Source organism: Podarcis pityusensis (assembly GCF_964106645.2).
Source record: "Podarcis pityusensis genome assembly, chromosome: 6".
In the NCBI taxonomy this organism is placed as follows: Eukaryota; Metazoa; Chordata; class Lepidosauria; order Squamata; family Lacertidae; genus Podarcis; species Podarcis pityusensis.
The window spans coordinates 7,855,609-7,874,819 of record NC_138030.1 but is presented as its reverse complement, the minus strand read 5'-3'; the positions used below and the strand labels follow the sequence as shown (position 1 = coordinate 7,874,819).

General features: G+C 45.0%; 1 protein-coding gene across 1 annotated transcript in view; it reads left to right on the top strand.

Moving 5' to 3' along the window:
* Nucleotides 1–19,211, top strand: part of COL20A1 (collagen type XX alpha 1 chain) — a 156,308-nt gene that overhangs the window by 77,687 nt on the left and 59,410 nt on the right. The window contains exons 22-26 of the mRNA XM_081010996.1: nucleotides 2,349–2,387; nucleotides 4,997–5,135; nucleotides 10,311–10,453; nucleotides 12,238–12,347; nucleotides 18,735–18,893. Of these exons, the coding sequence (XP_080867122.1) occupies nucleotides 2,349–2,387; nucleotides 4,997–5,135; nucleotides 10,311–10,453; nucleotides 12,238–12,347; nucleotides 18,735–18,893 (590 nt within the window). The remainder of the gene's footprint in view (nucleotides 1–2,348; nucleotides 2,388–4,996; nucleotides 5,136–10,310; nucleotides 10,454–12,237; nucleotides 12,348–18,734; nucleotides 18,894–19,211) is intronic.

Sequence of the window (19,211 nt, the reverse complement as noted above, 5' to 3'; positions counted from 1 at the left end):
GACCTTGTGGGGGGCCAGACTATATTTAAAAAATAATAATGAACAAATTCCTATGCCCCACAAATAACCCAGAGATGCATTTTAAATAAAAGGGCACATTCCGCTCATGTAAAAACATGCTGATTCCTGGACCGTCCATGGGCTGGATTTAGAAGGCGATTGGGCCAGATTCGGCCCCTGGGCCTTAGTTTGCCTACCCATGTTCTAGATACATTGATTGATGGTGCTATTTAAGTAAGAAAGACTTTTTGTAAAAATGATCATATGCCCTAAGCAGATGCTCAGAAAGACAATCACAAAACGCGACACCCTCTCAAGTGTCCTTGCTTTTCAGGGGCACCTCTCATTTTACCATCAAATGCTCCATTTCCCCGGCTTCCAGCTTGCCCCCTTTGTCTGGGACTAATACAGAAGCAAATAACTGCAGCGCTTGGTTCTTTCTGAAGGCGTCTTTTTTCCCCACTCAACCCATTTAGATGGAGAGCACTTTCTAACTCTTCACCAAAGAGCCTTTGATTCTTCCTCTCTTATCTCTGATTTGTATGAGCTGTGGCTCCCAGTTTTTGATTCCTTGGCTCAAAGGATGAGAGAGGATTTAGCAGGGGATTTCCTGTAAAAGGTGAACTGCAGACGTATGCCAAAGTGTTTGTATTATTTTCTGCAAAACAACTCACTTTGCCTTCCGAAACGCAGCTGGCTTGAACGGGCATCAAAAGGAGAAAAGCGCTCACTCCTTTTCACCATGTACAATTAATATAATGCGATGGCCCACTTACTCCTGAATTCATTCTTATGGCAGCCGTTTTAGTCTGTATGGGTAAACAACTGCAAGGTGAAAGCTGCACTTTACAGAATACGGTCTGGAAAAACAGAAAACGGTAGCAGGGAATAAATAAGAAATGAAACGAAACCCCCCCCAACTTGCATGGCTGGAATGGAGTGCAACATTTTACTGTGATTGCAGTAATTCACCTTTCATCAAAATGAAAAGGTTTTGACAAGCAAGGGGGAGGGGAAATAAAGGCACCCTCATGGTGGGGAGAACAGCAGGCACGGGATAATAAGGATTAGAAATCGCCATTCTCCAAGGCAGCTGGAAGTCAAGACAATTTTGCAGCCAGCCCTAGCAAAGTGATGAGTGGACTTGAACGATGCAGGCATTTCCAAACCTGTTTGTCCCATTCAAATGTTCTATTTAACAACATATTTTTTTTATAAAAAAAATAATGTGCAGTGGATTGGCCCCCAGTTTGAAGACTAGGATATTGGACCGAGGCCACAGAGCAACATAATCAACAACAAAATGCTGTCTAGGGGTCTTGCTTTCTGTCTGAAGGCCACATTCCTTTCAGAGCAACCTTCTGAGGTCCACATGCCTGTGGGCAGAGCATCATATGCAAGTTTTACCTTTGATTTTCTGGGCTCCACACCTGCCGGAGAGCCTCTGCCAGTCAGAGTAGACCATATTAGGCTGCATCAGCCATCCGCAGACTGGTTCCTTCTGACTGTTGTTGGAACTCCATCAGACACAGTCAGCATGGTCAATAGTCACAGGGCGGTGGGTAGAGATGGCAGATAGTCCATCAACATCTGGAAGGCAGGAAGTAATAATAATAATTAATAATAATAATAATAATAATAATAATAATAATAATAATAAATTATTTTTACACCACCCATCTGGCTGGGTTTCCCCAGCTACTCTGGGTGGCTTCCAACAAAATATTAAAAATACAATAAAACATCAAGCATTAAAAAACTTCCATAAACAGGGCTGCCTTCAGATGTCTTCTAAAAGTTGGGTAAGGCTGGGCTATAGGTTCCAATCACTGTAAAGCAGGTTTGACTGTATGTAAATTCAAAGCCAGGTTGGCCCTTTGAAATGTGTGAAATTATTCATCCAATGAAGAAGGATGCTGGAAGTTTTGGGGCAGAGAAAGGAAAGGACTTCTCCATGCAGCATATAACGAAACTGCAGAACTCGCTCCCACAAGAGACAGGCATAACAACCAACTTGGGTGGCTTTAAAAAAGAGATTGGGCAAATGGGTGGAGGAGAAGATTATCAATGACTGCTGGCCACCTCCACAGTTCAGGGCAATAATGCTTCCAAATACTAGTTGCTGGAAACCACAAAAGGAGAGGATGCTCTTCTGCTCAGGTCCTGCTTGCAAACTTTTGATCATCATCTGGTTGGCCATTGTGAGAATAGCATGCTGGAACTAATGGGCCTCTGGCCTGATTCAACAGGCTCCAGAGCCCTTTGTGTTGTTCTCCTTCAGGTTAATTAATATATCCATGCTTCCTTTCATGTCTCTTACTTTCCACCTGTTCCATGTCATTCTGAAGACTGCCCTGTCCTGGACTCCATGGAAGGTTCTCTGCAAGGTAGGCTGCCAGCTTCTTCCTTTTTTTTTTTTGCAAAAAAAGAGAGAGCCCTCCTCTCTTGGTTATGCAGTGTCTCAAAGATCTAGGTGCTATATAACAGATACAAGCGGGTGCTGGAAACATAATCCAACCCCCTGCAATGCATCCCTGGGTGGGCTCAAACCACCAGCCTTCTGGTTAATAGCCACTGAGGGACATTAGGCCCTGCCCACATGCTTACAACTTGATTAGAATTCTTTATAATAGACAATGAGGTCCTAATTAATGGCCTTTGGTTAAGCCTTAGAATTGGGGTTCAGTACTGTTGGCCAGTGGCCTGAGTTCTGTACCACTTCTCAGGGAAGCAGTGGGTTTGCTCCCACCACCAAGGGCAGGACTTTGCAGGTGGCCCATTCAGGGTGGCATCAACCCTACTTTTAATAGCTGGAGGCTACACCCAAGCCCTAGCAGCATGAGTGGAAGAGCAGGCCATGCTTGCTATCTGTCAGGAGCCCAGGCTGCTGTCTTGATAACACAGCACACAAGTTGTAATTAGGTGGGAGATTTATTGCAATACAAACAATAAGCCTCGGACGCCTAACTGTATGTCCAATGCTTATGAATCAGTTGACCCTTCTGAGGAGTGCTTCCGGCTCTGGCAGAATATCCTGAACCTATGACCCTTCCGTTTCTGGCTTTGTTTTCTATCTAAAACCTTTCCCATATGTCTGCTCCTTGGGCTAACTAACTCCCCTTCCGGTGAGGAACTGCTCTCCCTCTTGCCTTCCAAAACTGCCTGTGTTTCCTGAGAGAGTTGGTTTCTCTCTAGCACACTCTCTGCATTCCTGTCATTCTTAAAGCGAGGGGGAGTTGAGATACTACTATTTACAGCTGCCTGGGAAGAATGCGAGACTCTCTCCTGTTGGCTGCTTCTTAACTCATATCGTGCTCTTATACTTTGGGCAGAAGTGTTCATGACACTATCCTTGCCTAGTCACCATATTCTATGCTGACCCATGCAGTGAAGAAATCTAAACACATGGAATTGGCTCCCCACTTCATTCTGGGGCGGCATGCAACAAATACTTTCTCCTCCAACATACTGGGGCTAGCAGTGACAAAATGGAGGGGGCAGAACTGCTGAGCACAGCTCCACTCTTCCCCTCACACTGCTACCACTGGACCACCATATTTCCACAGAGGACTCAGATATAGGGCTATTATCTTTGGCATTAACCTTGGTCCCCATTTGGGTGCGGATTTGTGCAGGCAGATTTAGCTAGAGAGAAAGAGAGCAAGTTGCCCTTGCTCCACATTGGCTTTATCTGCCTGCTGTGACATCATTCCGTAGCCCAAGCTGATTGGTTGTGTGACGATGTTGCTGTTATTAGGGGGAATAAGTGCTGTTTTGCAAGCTGCAACTAATTGGGAGCTACAAAGAGCAGCAAACTAGAATGGAAAAGATACCCTTGTGGGGTGGGGGGTTATTTCTGGAAATATTTTGCCATCTGTTGTCCCGCCCTGTCCTGATGGCACCAAAAACGTTTGCTTGAAAATGTTTGGCTCAGCCTTTGCACTAACGCCAATTACTGAGCATGTGATCCCGCCAGAGAAATCCAAGGGAATGTTTCTTTTACAAATATTCCTCTGCAATTGAAAGGATTTCACAAACAGAATTGCTTAGTGCCTCAGCTGCGCTCCTTTGACCTAGTCCTCTTGATACCAACCGCATATAGCTATATATGGTCTACAGCTGTGGCTTCAACTTTCCCTTGATAACATTATTAACATTTAGTGCAAACTTTAATTGAGATGAGAAGATTTCAACGCCGGGGTCTTTTGCAAATTTTAATCCCCATACTACATACTGCCATCTTGATAGATAAAACTTAGAACTGGGTTATGGGGAAATGAACCTGGTGGAGGCAGGATATTGATTAAAAGCCCTCCTTCCCTTCTTTTTATGCGTCCCTTTTACTATTTATATAATTATCTCCTTTCCAGTTGTTCCTTCCTCCTGCCCGCACCCTGGCCTCAGCTTTCCATAAATTCAGATAAGCGAATGGGTTGGGGAGGGGGGAGGGAATTGCTGATTGCAAAGCCTGCTTGCATTAAAGACTTTAGAAAGTGACTCACAGAGCTTTAATGAGAAGTCGGCGAGGAGGAAGGAAGCTCCGAGGGCTGGGGGATGAGGTCCCCCCTTTCTCTTTTTTGTGGGAAAATATGTATTTGCCATGCAACTCAGGTCAACCCTCACTTAGCAGTTTAAAGTGTGTGGGGAGAGACATGAAAATGGGAAAAGGAGCAGTTTAATTTTCTGCCAGGATTTTGCTTGCCTCTTCGTTACAACGCGCAAGCTGATGCTATTTGGGAGCGACTGGGCAAATCTTTATGGCTGATTCACCCAAACTTCACACATACACACCCATTGGAACAATCTACCTTGTCCAAGAGCTGATGGAATCCCATATTCTAAGAACTGGGGATGGACCTGGGAGCTCTGGGTTCAAATCTCACATTTGCTATGGAACTGATCTCCAGCCCCCTGCTCCTCCCCTCCTTTGTGGCGATTGCTGCTTTTAGTACAGACAAGGCATTCCACTATATTCCTGGTTCTCTGTTTTCTCCAGGTTATGATATGATGGAGGTGTTTGGACTGATGGAAAAGGAGTACGCCTCCATCAAAGGAGTTGCTATGGAACCCTACATCTTCCTAGGAATCCACACTTACACTCTTTTCAGGGATATCCAGCTGACCCGGAAGACAAGGTAAAGTGTATGGCTCCCAGTACATTTCCGAGCACAATTCAAAGTGTTGGTGCTGACCTTAAAAGCCCTGAATGGCCTTGGCCCTGTATATTTGAAGGAGCATCTCTAGCCCCATAGTACAGCCTGGGTACTCGGTTCCAGCTCCGAGGGCCTTCTGGCGGTTCCCTCACTGCAAGAAGTGAAGTTACAGGGACCGAGGCAGAGGGCCTTCTCGGTGATGGCACCTGCCCTGTGGAACGCCCTCCCATCAGATGTCAAGGAGATAAAGAACTATTTGACTTTTAAAGACACCTGAAGGCATCTCTTAACATGGAAGTGTTTAATGGCTGATGTTTTGTTGGGAGCCGCCCAGAGTGGCTGGGGCAACCCACTGAGACAGGTGGCATGTAAATAAATAATAATAATATTACACGGGAAACTGGATTAAGAAGCCTCATTGCAAGGTCAATTATTAGTAGGGTGACAGAACCACTCACGGCTGCTGTTTCTTAAGCCTGTTTCATGGGTGATTGCACAGTCTTTATTGTAACGGGTTGCTCCTTTTCTGATTTTGTGTTATGCCTCACACTCTTGAATTTTGCAGGTCACTTAGGGACTTTGGGTGGAATTCAACTAAACAGCCCCATTAGCAGAAACCCTGCAGAAGGACTTCCACTTGCACAACAGGGCTGTCTCCCCTTTCCTCCCCTTGTGCCTTCCCCCCAAATTGGCTCCGGCAGGGGTCAGGAGGACGCCCCCCCCCAGAACAATGTGCGAGGGGAGGAGAGGGGAGGTCATTCTGTCTGGGCAAGCTGAAAACCTTTCACAGACAGAGTGATTGGAAGGGGCCAGGGAAGGAAAACAGTGAAGAGAAGTAAAAAATAAAAAAAAATGAGTGGCACTGAACCACCTTGTAAATGGGCAAATGTTCAGTAAGGTGAGTGCTGATTTGGGTAATTTGTTCGGCTCTGTCAAATGTGCTAATTTCAAAGTGAAGTTCGCCATTAAAGACTATTCAGGGCAGCCCTAACACAAGGTTAATGAAAGAGTTGTTAAGAAGAATTGCTTTACTTAGGAACATAGGATATTGAACCAGGCCAATGGTCTATGTCACTCAGAACTCTTTGTAACCAGGGTTTCAGACAGGAATCTTACCCAGCCGTGCTTGCAGAAGCCAGGGATTTAAAACCGAGACCTTTTGCATGCCAATCAGGTGCTCTACCACTGAGCTTCAGTTCTTCCCTTGCTTTGAATACTCTCAAGCAACCTGATAATTATTAGTATCATTGGGTGGAGGTGTTTCTGGGGTTCTGGCAGAAATGATCTCTGCTGCACAGAAGAAAGCAACTGGAGTTTGAAGCTCCCACGCTGGCGGATTCGGGTGGAAATTCAGAGTTTCTGAAGCACCTCTTTCAGAGGACAAAGGAGGTTGTTGCTTTTCATGGCATCGTCTCTGTGCAGAGGCCCATAAATTGATTTCTGAAATGCCTTGGGATAAATTGAGGAAGCCGCTTGGCTATGCTGCCAGAGCGAGCTGAGGTACTGGAGATGTTTCATCAGCAGGGTCTGATTCGATATGCTTATATCTCATCTCAGTGCTTCTGCTTTTGCTATCTCACACTCGTGGTATCGTTAAGCAGCTATCTATCCGGCCATCAGATAAGGCAAATGGATCTCTGCCACGTGCAGTTTTCTGATGACATGCCTAAGAATTCCCCTTCTCCTTGCAGTCACTTTTGGGAGGAGCAAACAAACTTTCAACCAGCTTTTGGAGGAAAACATTGATGGGAGAGCACTGTGGCTTCCTCCTTGACATGGAACCAAACGACCTTGTGACTTTCTTCCCCCCCCCCCAATAATTTTTATTAGATTTTATACAATTGTAACACATACTGCAAAGAATGCTGCACAACAACAACAAAAAACCAAACCAAAATAAAATTACAAAATAAAAAAATTAAAAGGAAAACATCTATAACAAATAACCATAAACAAATAAACCACACAAACAAGCTTAGTTATTTAAAAATCCAATCTTGTGAACATATTACTTGACTTCCTCTAATCCCTTCCTTCTGAATTTCCTTGTGTCTGAATGTAACAGTTTTCCAATATCATTATTAAAGCACAATATTCCAGTTGTAATCAAATTTCTTCACTTTTCTTAATGTTTTAAATCCCATTTATTTAAATAAATCCTAATTTAATCCTAGGCCTATTTGGTACTTTCAAGTAACTTCTAATTTTTAATATTACAATATTTATTCAAATAGTCCTTAAATTTCCTCCAATCTTCTTGATATTCCTCTTCTTTCTGGTCGCGGATTCTTCCAGTAAGGTCAGCTAGCTCCATAAAGTCCATCATCTTCACTACCCTTGTGACTTTCATTGCACAGTCAAAATTAAGGGTGTCTAATTTTCTAAGTTTAACCAGCAGCCATGGAGAGGGGGCAATCAGGATTGGGGCCACGGCACATGAGGAGGGAGTTAACCCTTACCACAACCACATGAAACTCCATCCTCCACCCTTAATATGTTATTCACAAGGGCATTCTCTTACATTGTGTGCCCAGTTGCAGACCCTGGCTCCTCCGGGAGTCAGTCCCAGAGCAATGATTACATGCGACAACGTATTTTGGGATTAAAATGGCCACAACTTTATTAACAATTTCAGATGTAGGGAACCTTGGCTTAGGCACTGGGTCTGTATCCCTCTCAGTCCCCCATGCTGGGGCACTGAGGCACAGCAAGGTTAATTGGAACAAAGGGAGGCACTGTGAAAAGTCTGTTTACACAGCTAGCTCCCCTTTCTGTGCAGCTGAGGGGACTGCCTTTTCAGCGTTTGGCCAGTGACTCCCCTCGCAACTCCCCTTTTAATGGGGAACCCTGGTAACGCCGCTGCAGGAGGGGTGAGTCACCACTTCACACACCCCTTATTCAATTGACAGATGAAAGGATTTCACCCCAGGCCTAAAACCGCAACCCAAGACCACAGAAATCATGGTCTCACCATCAAGACTACCTACAGCTGAAAGAACCTGCTAAAGCAGCCTTTCTCAACCTGTGGGTCCCCAGATGTTGTTGAACTACAACTCCCATCACCCCTAGCTAGCAAGGGGAGCTCTGGGGTGAGTTTTCATTACCCCATGGGGTCCAGTGTTCATTCCCCCATGGGGTCATGTGCACCCTGTCAGGTCTGTAAACTTGGATTGGTATTATCTTACACTAGCTATCTTACACTATTCAGGGTTTTAGACTAGGATCTATCCTAGCCCTACCAGGAGATACCAATGATTTAACCTAGGACCATCTGCATGGAAAGCAAATGCCGTACCCGTGAGCTATGGTCTTTCCCCACAAGCCTGGTGTGCTTGCTTATGATCATTGTGTAAGCTGGCCATTCGATTACCCTGAGGATATCTGCACCTGTTCATAAATACTGGGTCAACTTTGCCACAGTTTTATGGCCTTCTGCAAGTTGTGCAGGTCTCCATTAATCGATGACTTTGGAGCATGACTTTGCTTGTCGAGTTGCCTCCCAGAGTCTTCTCTGTAATCTGGGGTTTATAATGGCCCGCCATGTATCCCATTTGATTCTATTATTGACTACAGCTTTGCAAAGCAAGGCAGACTGGATTATGAAGAAGCATGCTGTAGCTTCCTTTTTAAGTTTAATTGCTGAAACATAGGGATAATTTTAATCTTGTTTAAAGAAGCAAAGCTTCTTAGCATCGAATTGTGAGATTCCACAGAGTACCCTTAGTCAAAATGTTCAGAGACTCAAGTTGGTTTGTTCATGTAGCCAGAATATGTGAAGACAAAGAAGAAGAAGAAGGCGGTTTGCCCTTTCAAGGGCATGATGCCATTTTTAAAGATGGAGAAAAGCATGAGCGTAAGACCTGACCTTTGGTTTGCATCCATGCATTCTTAATTGAACATGGGTCCCAAAAACACCCATGGGACGAGTTAGTCACAATTTAACCACCACTAATTTCAGTGGAAGGGACGTGGGTGGCGCTATGGGTTAAGCCACAGAGCCTAGGACTTGCCGATCAGAAGGTCGGCGGTTCGAATCCCTGTGACGGGGTGAGCTCCCGTTGCTTGGTCCCTGCTCCTGCCAACCTAGCAGTTCAAAAGCACATCAAAGTGCAAATAGATAAATAGGTACTGCTCTGGCGGGAAGGTAAACGGCATTTACATGCGCTGCTCTGGTTCGCCAGGAGTGGCTTAGTCATGCTGGCCACATGACCTGGAAGCTGTACGCCGGCTCCCTCAGCCAATAAAGCGAGATGAGCGCTGCAACCCCAGAGTCGGTCACAACTGGACCTAATGGTCAGGGGTCCCTTTACCTTTAATTTCAGTGGAACTAAGATCCGCTTACTTAGTCTGGATTGAACTCATTGCCATGAAGTTGAGAACTGGCAACTATCACACCAAGGAAGCCGATACGTGATGCTCATCATATTGATTATTATTATTTATTAAATTTGTATACCGCCCCATACCCATAGATCTCAGGTTGGTTCACAACTTAAAATCACAATATATACGGTATATATAAACAGAACAAAACACTGCACCCCAGTGCTCACCAGAATTCTTTTATTTGATGTAGTCATAGAATCATAGAATTGTAGAGTTCAGTTCAAGCAGAGCAAAGACAGAATAAATTCAGCAAAAGAGGTGGGTCCCACAGAACAAAATACCGTACCTTGACGGCCAAGGGCCAGGGTAAAGAGGTGTGTCAACAACAACAACAACAACATTATTATTTATAACCCCCCCCCCCAAATCTGGCTGGATTTCCCCGGCCACTCTGGGCTGCTTTCAACACATATAAAATCATAAAATCACGTGGCAAAAGTTGTATAGTGAAGATGCAGCTTTGTGGGGAGGGTGTTTCGCAGTTTATGGGCTGCCCCAGAGAAAGCCCTCTCCCGGGCCACTGCCACCCCACACTTCTGAAGGCTATGGGAGCACCAAGAGAGCTCCCCCTGATGATCTTGGCATGCAAGATGGTGCATCTGTGAGGATGGATATTTCGGACCTATGTCATTTAGGGCTTTCTTCAAATTTCTTTCAGGTAGGTTTTAATTGTGTTCAGTCTGTTGCCATGGCACCAGGGATTAACTCTTGGAGGCCATTCCAATGTTCTCTGCTTAGAAGAGCTTTTTGTGTCTTCACTTATTTCCTCAGCGAAGTGTTTCCTTCTGGGATGCCAACCGAATACACTATCACTTTCCTCCTCCGGCTCCTGCCAGAAAGCCCTCGGGAAGCCTTCGCTGTGTGGCAGATAACAGATGAGGACTTCCAGCCTGTACTGGGCATCATACTTGACCGTAAGGAGGCTCATTGATCATTCGACAGGGAGATTTGGTTGCTACAAGGGATGGGGGATGGGGCAGCTGAGCCAGAATTTCCCGGAAGACAATTTTCTGAGAAAATTCCAGACGTTTTTCTTTCCTTGTGTCACCTAGACAAAGCAGCTGCTTGGCAGAATTCTCTCTGAGTATTCTGCACTATTTGTGTGCCTGCTATGAACAGGCGATGCTTGAACAGGCATCACATCAGCACCAGACATTGAAAGCACGTTTAATACACCTTTAAAGCACACGGCTTCCCCAGAAAAAACTGGGAGCTGTAGTTTGTGAAGGGTGCTGGGAATTGAAAGCTCTGTGAAGTGGTTCCCAGGATCTTTTTTGGGGGGCAAGCAACATGCTTTAAATCTGCCTTAAATTTGCTTTAAATGTATGGTGCGGATGTGAGCCTAAACTGCCCCAGAATGATGGCTGGTTCAAGATGCAAAATGGCAGCCGGTTGCATACATGATTGCTCTTTGCTGGTGCCCTGCTGTCAGGAGCAGGTCAGTAATAACGGCATCAGTGAATTCTTTATTCAAAGAAACAAACAGCTCAGGAGGCCATGCCCCGTAAGCACAGCAACTCTTCCCAGCAGATCTTGCCTCAATGAAGCAGTCGCAAGGACTGATGGTCCCCACTTTCCCACAGCTCTCCTCCTTCCCTGGGTCCTTCCCAAGCAATCTGAGACTTCATTGGAGTGGCTGTCTCTGCTCTGCCCTCTTCATACCTCTTCTGGTCCTGGGAAACCAAGGCGGAGAGGAGCTGGTTGCAGCAGGAGCAGGAGACCCCCTGGCTTCTTCAGCAGCCTGCCTGATCTCTGCCTGTTGGCCCCATCCTCTCCAGCCTCTGCTTCTCTCTCAGATTCTGGACTGCTCCCTGCTACAGCCTCTTCCTCCTCACTAAACCCTGTTACCTCTTAACTTCTGACATCCCTTCCTCACAGTCATCTCCCGATCTTCTCCCTCTGACCACTCATCGTCGTCCCACCACCAGTCCCCAGGCTCTGAGCCTTCATCCCTTGGGGGTTCCCCAGCTCAAAAGTGGGTAGCAATAGATTTTTATTCATTTTAAAAATATATGTGCCACTTAATTACAATAGTCTCTAAGCAATGTACAAGAAATACTATACAAAATGGTAAAAATGGGTTAAAACGATCAAATGAAATTAAAATGACTCCTGGAGTTTTTAAGAAGAATTCAGTAGGCACTGGAGGTTCAATAGGAAAGATTCAAATGACTGGTGTACATGATTCATATATTTTCAGACATACACTATGATTCCCGTAGACCAGGGGTACCCAAACTTTTTTCAAAGAGGGCCAGATTTGATACGTGAGGGCCGACCAAAGTTCTTGACATTTTTTAGGATTGAAGTTGTAAATTGTTGATCTTTTCTTAGGATTTACCCCGAAAGTTGTTGAGCTCCCCCCCCCCATTTTTACCACAAAGTTGTTGAGCTTTATTTAGGATTGAAGTTGCCAAGCTTTTTTTTAAAAGGATTTTACCCCAGGCCATATACTGCCACGGGGGCCAGATTAAATCAACTGGCAGGCCAGATTAGGCCCCTGAAATGGACTTTGGACATGCCTGCCATAGACCATCTCTTGAGATGTTGTTCCATTCACTCAGATTTTCGGTTCTCACAAGTATGTGTTTTACTATTTTTCTGTTGTTACTTCAGCATGTACAAAGCCTATAGTCCACTGTCCTCTTTGGTTTTCCTTATAACCCCTGGGTTATTTGTCATCTTTCCCCCTCTATAGCCAACAAGAAATCCTTGATATATTTCCACCGTGACTATGAAGCTGATGTCGAGGAAGTCACTTTTGACCAGCAGGAAGTGAAGAAGATATTCTACGGCAGTTTTCACAAGGTCCTTTATCCAAAGGAGAAATCCATTCAGGATGATTTTTATTTTTTTAAAGTCTTCCTTTCCTCTCTAAATGGCGATTCTAGAAATATCCTTGGGACATTTGCTAACCTGTTGGTGTTTGTACGTGCCGAGATAGCAATGAACGATGGGGTGTGTGCCAGCATAATAATGAATTACTAAATCACTTCCTGTCTGCATGCATTAATCTAGGTAAATGTACGCAATAAGTTTCCAAGAAGATATGCAATAAGGACATGGGCACAATCTGCAAAAAGAAAAAAATAATAATTAGGATCCAGTGACTCAGGGATTTTAAAATGATCTGAAAATTAAACTGACGCAATTAGCTGGACCTATAAAGTGACCTTATACTGAGTCAGACCATTGGTCCTCTGAAGCTAGAATTGTTTGTTCTATTTGGCAGCAGATTTGCAAGGTTTCGAGCCAAAATGTTTCCTAGCCTTGCTATCTGAGATCTGTTTCAACTGGGGGTGCTGTATGAATCTGGGGCCTGCTGTAAGCGTACAAAACACTGCTGAACCTTTCGTTACGTAAATACAATACTGGTAACGACACATGCGACGTAACAGGCTGTATGTAACAGTATAACTTCTATTTTAAAAACACACACAATAATAATAATATTATTATAATAATTTATTATTTATACCCCACCCATCTGGCTGGGCCTCCCCAGCCACTCTGGGTGGTTTCCAACAAAATATTAAAATACAATAATGCAGGGGTGTCAAACTCAAATTCATCGGCAGTTTGGTCACCCTCAAAGGGCCGGTTGTATCTGTAGGACTATGTGTCCACTCTTTATTATCATAAATTATTGTCACTGCATTCAATTATTACTGTTTTTTGTAATAATGTAAGTAATAACTAGCTCTGAAAGCAGAAACATAGTCAGAATAATGGCAAGTAGATATTCAAATGTACAATTATTGTACAATTTATTGAAAAATGATTTTTGGTAACAGACAGTATTTTTTTAAAAAAAAAACATACAAATATTGCCAAAGTTTCCATGTAAATGCAGTAGCTCCCCAATCTACGGTCCTGGAATTCCAAAATTTGTGGGCTGAATATTTATTTGAGGAAGGCAGGTGTAAGGGCAAGGAAGAAGTGAGTCCTTATCCAGATGTGTAGGTAAGTGCTACATTTCCCCCCCCACACACACATAAACAAATGGAGCAGTGATTACTTACTTCTTTGTCCCAGCAGCCCAAGACAGAAGCTCAAATCCCACTGCTTAATCTAATTAAGTCTGCATTAATGGGCGTAGTCAGATTTTTTGGGGGGGCGTCGGAACCTGAGAATTGTATTTTATTTTTTTTTATTGATTAAGGGGGCACCTGCCACCCCCGGCTACACCCATGTCTGCGTTTCTCGTCCCAAAATCTTTTTTTATTTTTTTAAAAGACAGTGACTAAAGTCAAGTGCTTGTAACTTCACCATTAAACCAGGTTTTCCTCTTTTGTGGTTGGGCGGTTGACATCTCAGCACAGCATGTTCCCTATTTCGTGGACATTTGGATCGGCCCCACTCTGCTGATAGACCAACGCGACTCCGGCTGCAATTGTATACCTATTTACCTGTTAGCAAGCGCTAGGAAACTCCATGGGGCTCCTTTCCGAAGTCTGCTTGGCGCATCCTAGCCTTTCTCTACCTTGCAAGCAGCACCTTGCTTTTAAAAGGAATATGCGATCCTCAGTTCACAGGGCGGGAGAGAACAGTAGGGAAAACGAAAGCGGAAGCACCTCCCTGGACGCTCTCCAGCCTAGGACTGAGGGAAGGAGGGAGGCCGGTCTCGGAGGCCAGGCCTGAGGCGGGGCCTCTAGTCCCAAGACACCCAATCACGGGCTCCGCTCAAAAGAACGCCACGCCTCCGCTACGCCCCTCATTATTTAACAAACGAGCCTTTGGCCGTGTCCCCGCTGGGTTTCCGTAGATGAGGAAAGGCACCCTCCCGCTACTCCGCCGACAGTTGACGGGCCGACCGTTGAAAAGCGCTTCGTCAGGTGACAGGCGGTTGGCTTCCTGATGCGCGTGGGCGGAGAGTAGTAGCGCGAGGGAGGGGGCCGAATGGATGAGGCGGCAGCTGAGGATGAGGCGGCGGCTACACGGGCCACATGACGAGGTCTGGCAGGCCAGATTCGGCCCGCGGGCCTTGTGTTTGACACCCGTGCAGTAATGCATCAAACATTAAAAGCTTCCCTAAACAGAAGCCTTCAGATGTCTTCTAAAAGTCTGGTAGTTGTTGTTCTCTTTGACATCTGGAGGGAGGGCATTCCACAGGGCGGGTGCCACTACCGAGAAGGCCCTCTGCCTGGTTCTCTGTAATTTGGCTTCTCGCAGTGAGGGAACCGCCAGAAGGCCCTTGGCGCTGGACCTCAGCGTCCGGGTAGAATGATGGGGGTGAAGACGCTTCTTCAGATATACTGGACCGAGGCTGTTTAGGGCTTTAAAGGTCAGCACCAACACTTTGAATTGTGCTTGGAAACTTATTCAACATATCATGTCACAATATATAATTCCATAGACCAAATTATCATACGAGCGGAACATATTCTGAGAGATTAAAGTCCAGCGGATAGATCAGGAGATACAGCCTATTCAGTTCTTATATTAGCAATAACCACGATGTGGAATGCTTATATCAATCTTGTAGTGTTCCATGTGTCTGTGGAATTACATATTGTGACATGATATGTTGAATGATTTTTTGAAATAGAAGTTATACTGTTATATACAGCCTGTTACGTCGCATGTGTCGTTACCAGTAAGCATAGCATGTGTGCTACCAGTGAGCTGTAGCTACTCAATATCACATGTTGCACATGCACTGTGTTTTTTGTGGGGTTTTTTGTAAATACATGCAGGTCCTGCTAGCCAAACACTCGTTTTACGAAAATTCACTTATTCAAGCACCAAGCATTAGTACCCAAACCTCGCCATACACACTGCAGGTTCAGATATCCAAACAGTCGAACCTGCGTGCAGTACTCAAAACAAATAAGCAGTCTTAAACAAGCCTTCCTTCTTTGTGTTTTGCTGGTGGGAGACGGGGAGGAAGGGGGGAGAGTTTGGTCAAATAAGAGAGCAAATTTGACTTCCTTGTTTGCCTTTTGCAAGGTTTGAGAGAGTTTTCCTGCTTTTTTATCATTTGGGGTACAAACGTCTATGGTTGGGAACGCATTAGAAATTTCCCCATAGGCATCAGTGGAAATGGTTGATTTGTTATGTGAACACCCGCCTAACAAATGATTTCCTGAGAACACACTGTGTTTGGGTAGCAAGACCTGCGTGTATTCTTCTTCTTCTTCTTTAGCGATCACTCGTAGCCGAGTAAGATTGTCTTCCATAAACACTGTTTTAACAATGAGTCCGTAAGTGACCGTGGAGGCCAATTCTGGATCCATACGTCCTTCCACAGTGGGGACATTGGTTTCCGGGCGGGAGTTGATCATGGTGTGAATTTGCCAAGCATGCTCTATGCACACTATATTTGTGGCATGTATCAAATGCAAACTTTCATTCGTCTTTGACCCTCTGCCTTCTTATCCCCTTTCTATAATTTGCTCCTCTCTTTTAATTTCTGACTCTGCCTTTTTGCTTTGGCAAGTCAATGACCTTCGCAGGGAGTATCATCTGTGAGTCCACTTTGGTCAACAGCCATAATTTAAAGAGGCAGGGCCCAGTATTTCTGGGCACTTCTCAAGCTTAGCTGGGTTTCAACTGTGAAATATTTAATGCCTTACTGAAGCCAATTGGTTCTCATCTTACTGCTCTTGAATTGACTTGTGCCTTTGACAACGCCTGCTTCACAGAATTGGCAGGCTCTTACTAAAAGGAAGGGATGATGGCAATGCTTTCTCTGTTCCCTTCTCCTATTTCCGATGTGTTCCTCTCTCTGCCTGGAACAGGCACTTCCTCTGTCTCCAGCCATCCACATTCCTCTTCTACTTCCAACTTCTCCACTAAGGCATTTCCTTTTGGAAAAGCCTTTCCTGGACCACCACTGCCACCTCACTTCCTCCAATGTGTTGCACTATCAGCTTAGGTGAGACCCACATCTTTTCCACGCATTATGCCAAAAGCACCAAAGATGAAAGCATAATTCAGTTCCTCCTGCCTATTAGGCATGGTTTCATTTTTGCAGCTTGTTACATAAACTTGGGATCAGATGAGCCGGGATTTCTGATACACATCCTGAAGATGTTATTTTTTGATGAACTCCAAATGAACATTTGCCCTTCCTTAAGAACCTTTTGCAAAATGATCTCTCAGAATTATGGATTTTGTTGCCCTTCGATAGGATAGAAAATTCTGGGAGCAACTGTGGATCCTGATTTAATAATATTATTTTAATAGAATGGCAGGAAACGATGGTTTGGACCCTACTTCCTCTAGTTTCTCTCTTAGCCTATCACTTCCAGTATGAAGTAAAAAATACTGATTCATGCAGCATCAACTGAGACAAACTTTTATGAGAATTAAAACCAACATGAAAATGCTGCCTCCATTTTTACACCCATAAATAGCACAGATAATTTTTGGAGGTTGTTTTTGTCCATAAGCTATGAGTGGACTCTCTTCTCAAAACACACATCCTTTCAGGATAGAAACTCTCTCCTTTTCTCATTGGCTTGGACGGTGTCCCATTTGTCAGAGCACAGCATTCGTCTCCAAATAAGAGGCTATTACATTTTTCTCAGGGATAGAGAGAATCACAGTTTCCTCCTCTCCCAGTTTGCTTTCCGCCGAGTGCCAGTGACCAGATTGCAGGAAGAAAAGGTATTTGGGAAATACAACTGAAATTTCCTGTTTAAGAGCCCATTTGACACAAAATGCAATTGGCTACCCTTTCCTAAAATTAGTTCTACTGCAACTGGTAGCCACTAGTTTGTTTGTTTTTAAAAAAAATAAAAATATCATGGGACAAATCTCCTTTATCTCCTACAAAAAACCAATGCCATTGGAAATGGCTTAGACTGAAGCCTAGTTCATACACTAGGTCAACAATATCATGGACTGCAAGACTCTTGATTGCAGCAAGGAAATCTTACAAGTGGTTGCTCTGCCATAGATCATTAGATGTTAGCGATAGGATTTCTATCCTAGCCTTCCTGGTATGCTGCTTTCCTATGTGCAGGGAAAGTTTGTTTTTAATAGGGAAACACTCCACAGTACACACATACACACACACACACAGTCTGGTGTATTCCACGTAATGTTTCCCCACCTGGTATGCTGATATGTGTGAACTAAGCCTGCATACTCAAGAGTTCCCCAGGTCTCTCTGCCACAGCAAGCTTCCTGGAACAGCAGAGCTTTGACCTTAATCTAAGCCCTAAATGCTGCCCTGGGACCACATTCATTTGACACATAGGACACATTGAAAGTGCTATGACTGCCAGCGTTTCCTGTGAAGAGGGACCGATGGTTAAGCCACTCTAAGAATTGTACCTCTGTGAGAGGAAAAGGGGGCATCTGAACAACTCCTAGCACCCAAAAGGAACTACAGCTCCCAGAATTCCTTGGGGGAAGCAAGCCACGAGTTTTAAAGTGGTGTTGTAGTGCTTTAAATGCATGCTGTGCGTGTGGCCTGGTGCTGTTCTATCCCACGGAAGGGCAGACTCCTGGTGTGAAGGATCTCCTATGACTTTTACTAGTGGTGCTGTGGGTTAAACCACAAAGCCTAGGGCTTGCCGATCAGAAGGTCAGTGGTTCGAATCCCCGCAATGGGGTGAGCTCCTGTTGCTTGGTCCCTGTTCCTGCCCACCTAGCAATTCGAAAGCAGGCCAAAGTGCAAGTAGATAAATAGGTACCACTCTGGCGGGAAGGTAAACGGCGTTTCTGTGCACTGCTCTGGTTCGCCAGAAGCAGCTTAGTCATGCTGGCCACATCACCTGGAAGCTGTATGCTGGCTCCCTCGGCCAATAAAGTGAGATGAGCGCCACAACCCCAGAGTCGTCCGCGACCGGACCTAATGGTCAGGGGTCCCTTTACCTTTTAAGATCCACCAACCAGAGTCTGATGCAAGAAAGATACAAATTAGAATTAAAGAATTCTGGGCCGCAGAATTTGTTTGGAGTCCGGGAACTAAACAGGACACACAGTCCATGCAAAAATCTTCTCATGGTGACTGCTATCCAGCTTTCTTCATTTCAGCAGGATGATTTGGGATGTGGAGAGTAATTAAACCATTAGCAGAAATCTTTGCTGGATCTGCCAAAAAATTACCTAGGTATCTGCTTCCTGCCACCCCCTGCTCTACACCGTGTCGTGCCCATTATTTTGTCAGGTTGCGTTACGGCGCATCGAGCTCTCCAGCTCCCGTGGTGCAGCTCAATGAAACTATTATTGTCTGCTGAGCAGGTGCACCTATCTGTGAGCCGTTCCAGGGTCAGGCTCTATATCGACTGCAAGAAGACATCGGAGAAATTGCTTGGAACTTCAGAAAGCATTTCGACGGCTGGCTTCGTCATGCTCGGGAAACTGACCAGGACGCGAGGGCCGCGGAGCGGGTCAGCAGCGGTGAGTCCTGTTTCCTGTGAGTTGAGGTCAACATGTGCTCTTGGGTGAAAGATGTAGAAGCACGGGGCAGAAATTGCAGGAGGGAAATGCCTTGGCCCGAGCGCAGGTGATGCCCATTCATCATGTGCCCCTTTTTTGGGATTCCACCAAGAATTATTCTGGCGCCCCTGTAGACTGACTGAGTTGGGGCTCTTGATTCCAAAAGGGGGACCAGTGACCCCAGTGAGATGCCCCTAAGGCTTGTGGGGTCCTTTGTGATGCTCTGGGTTGTGTTTCGGTTGCATTCTGCTGTAGTCAGTGCTGGATTTACGTATAAGC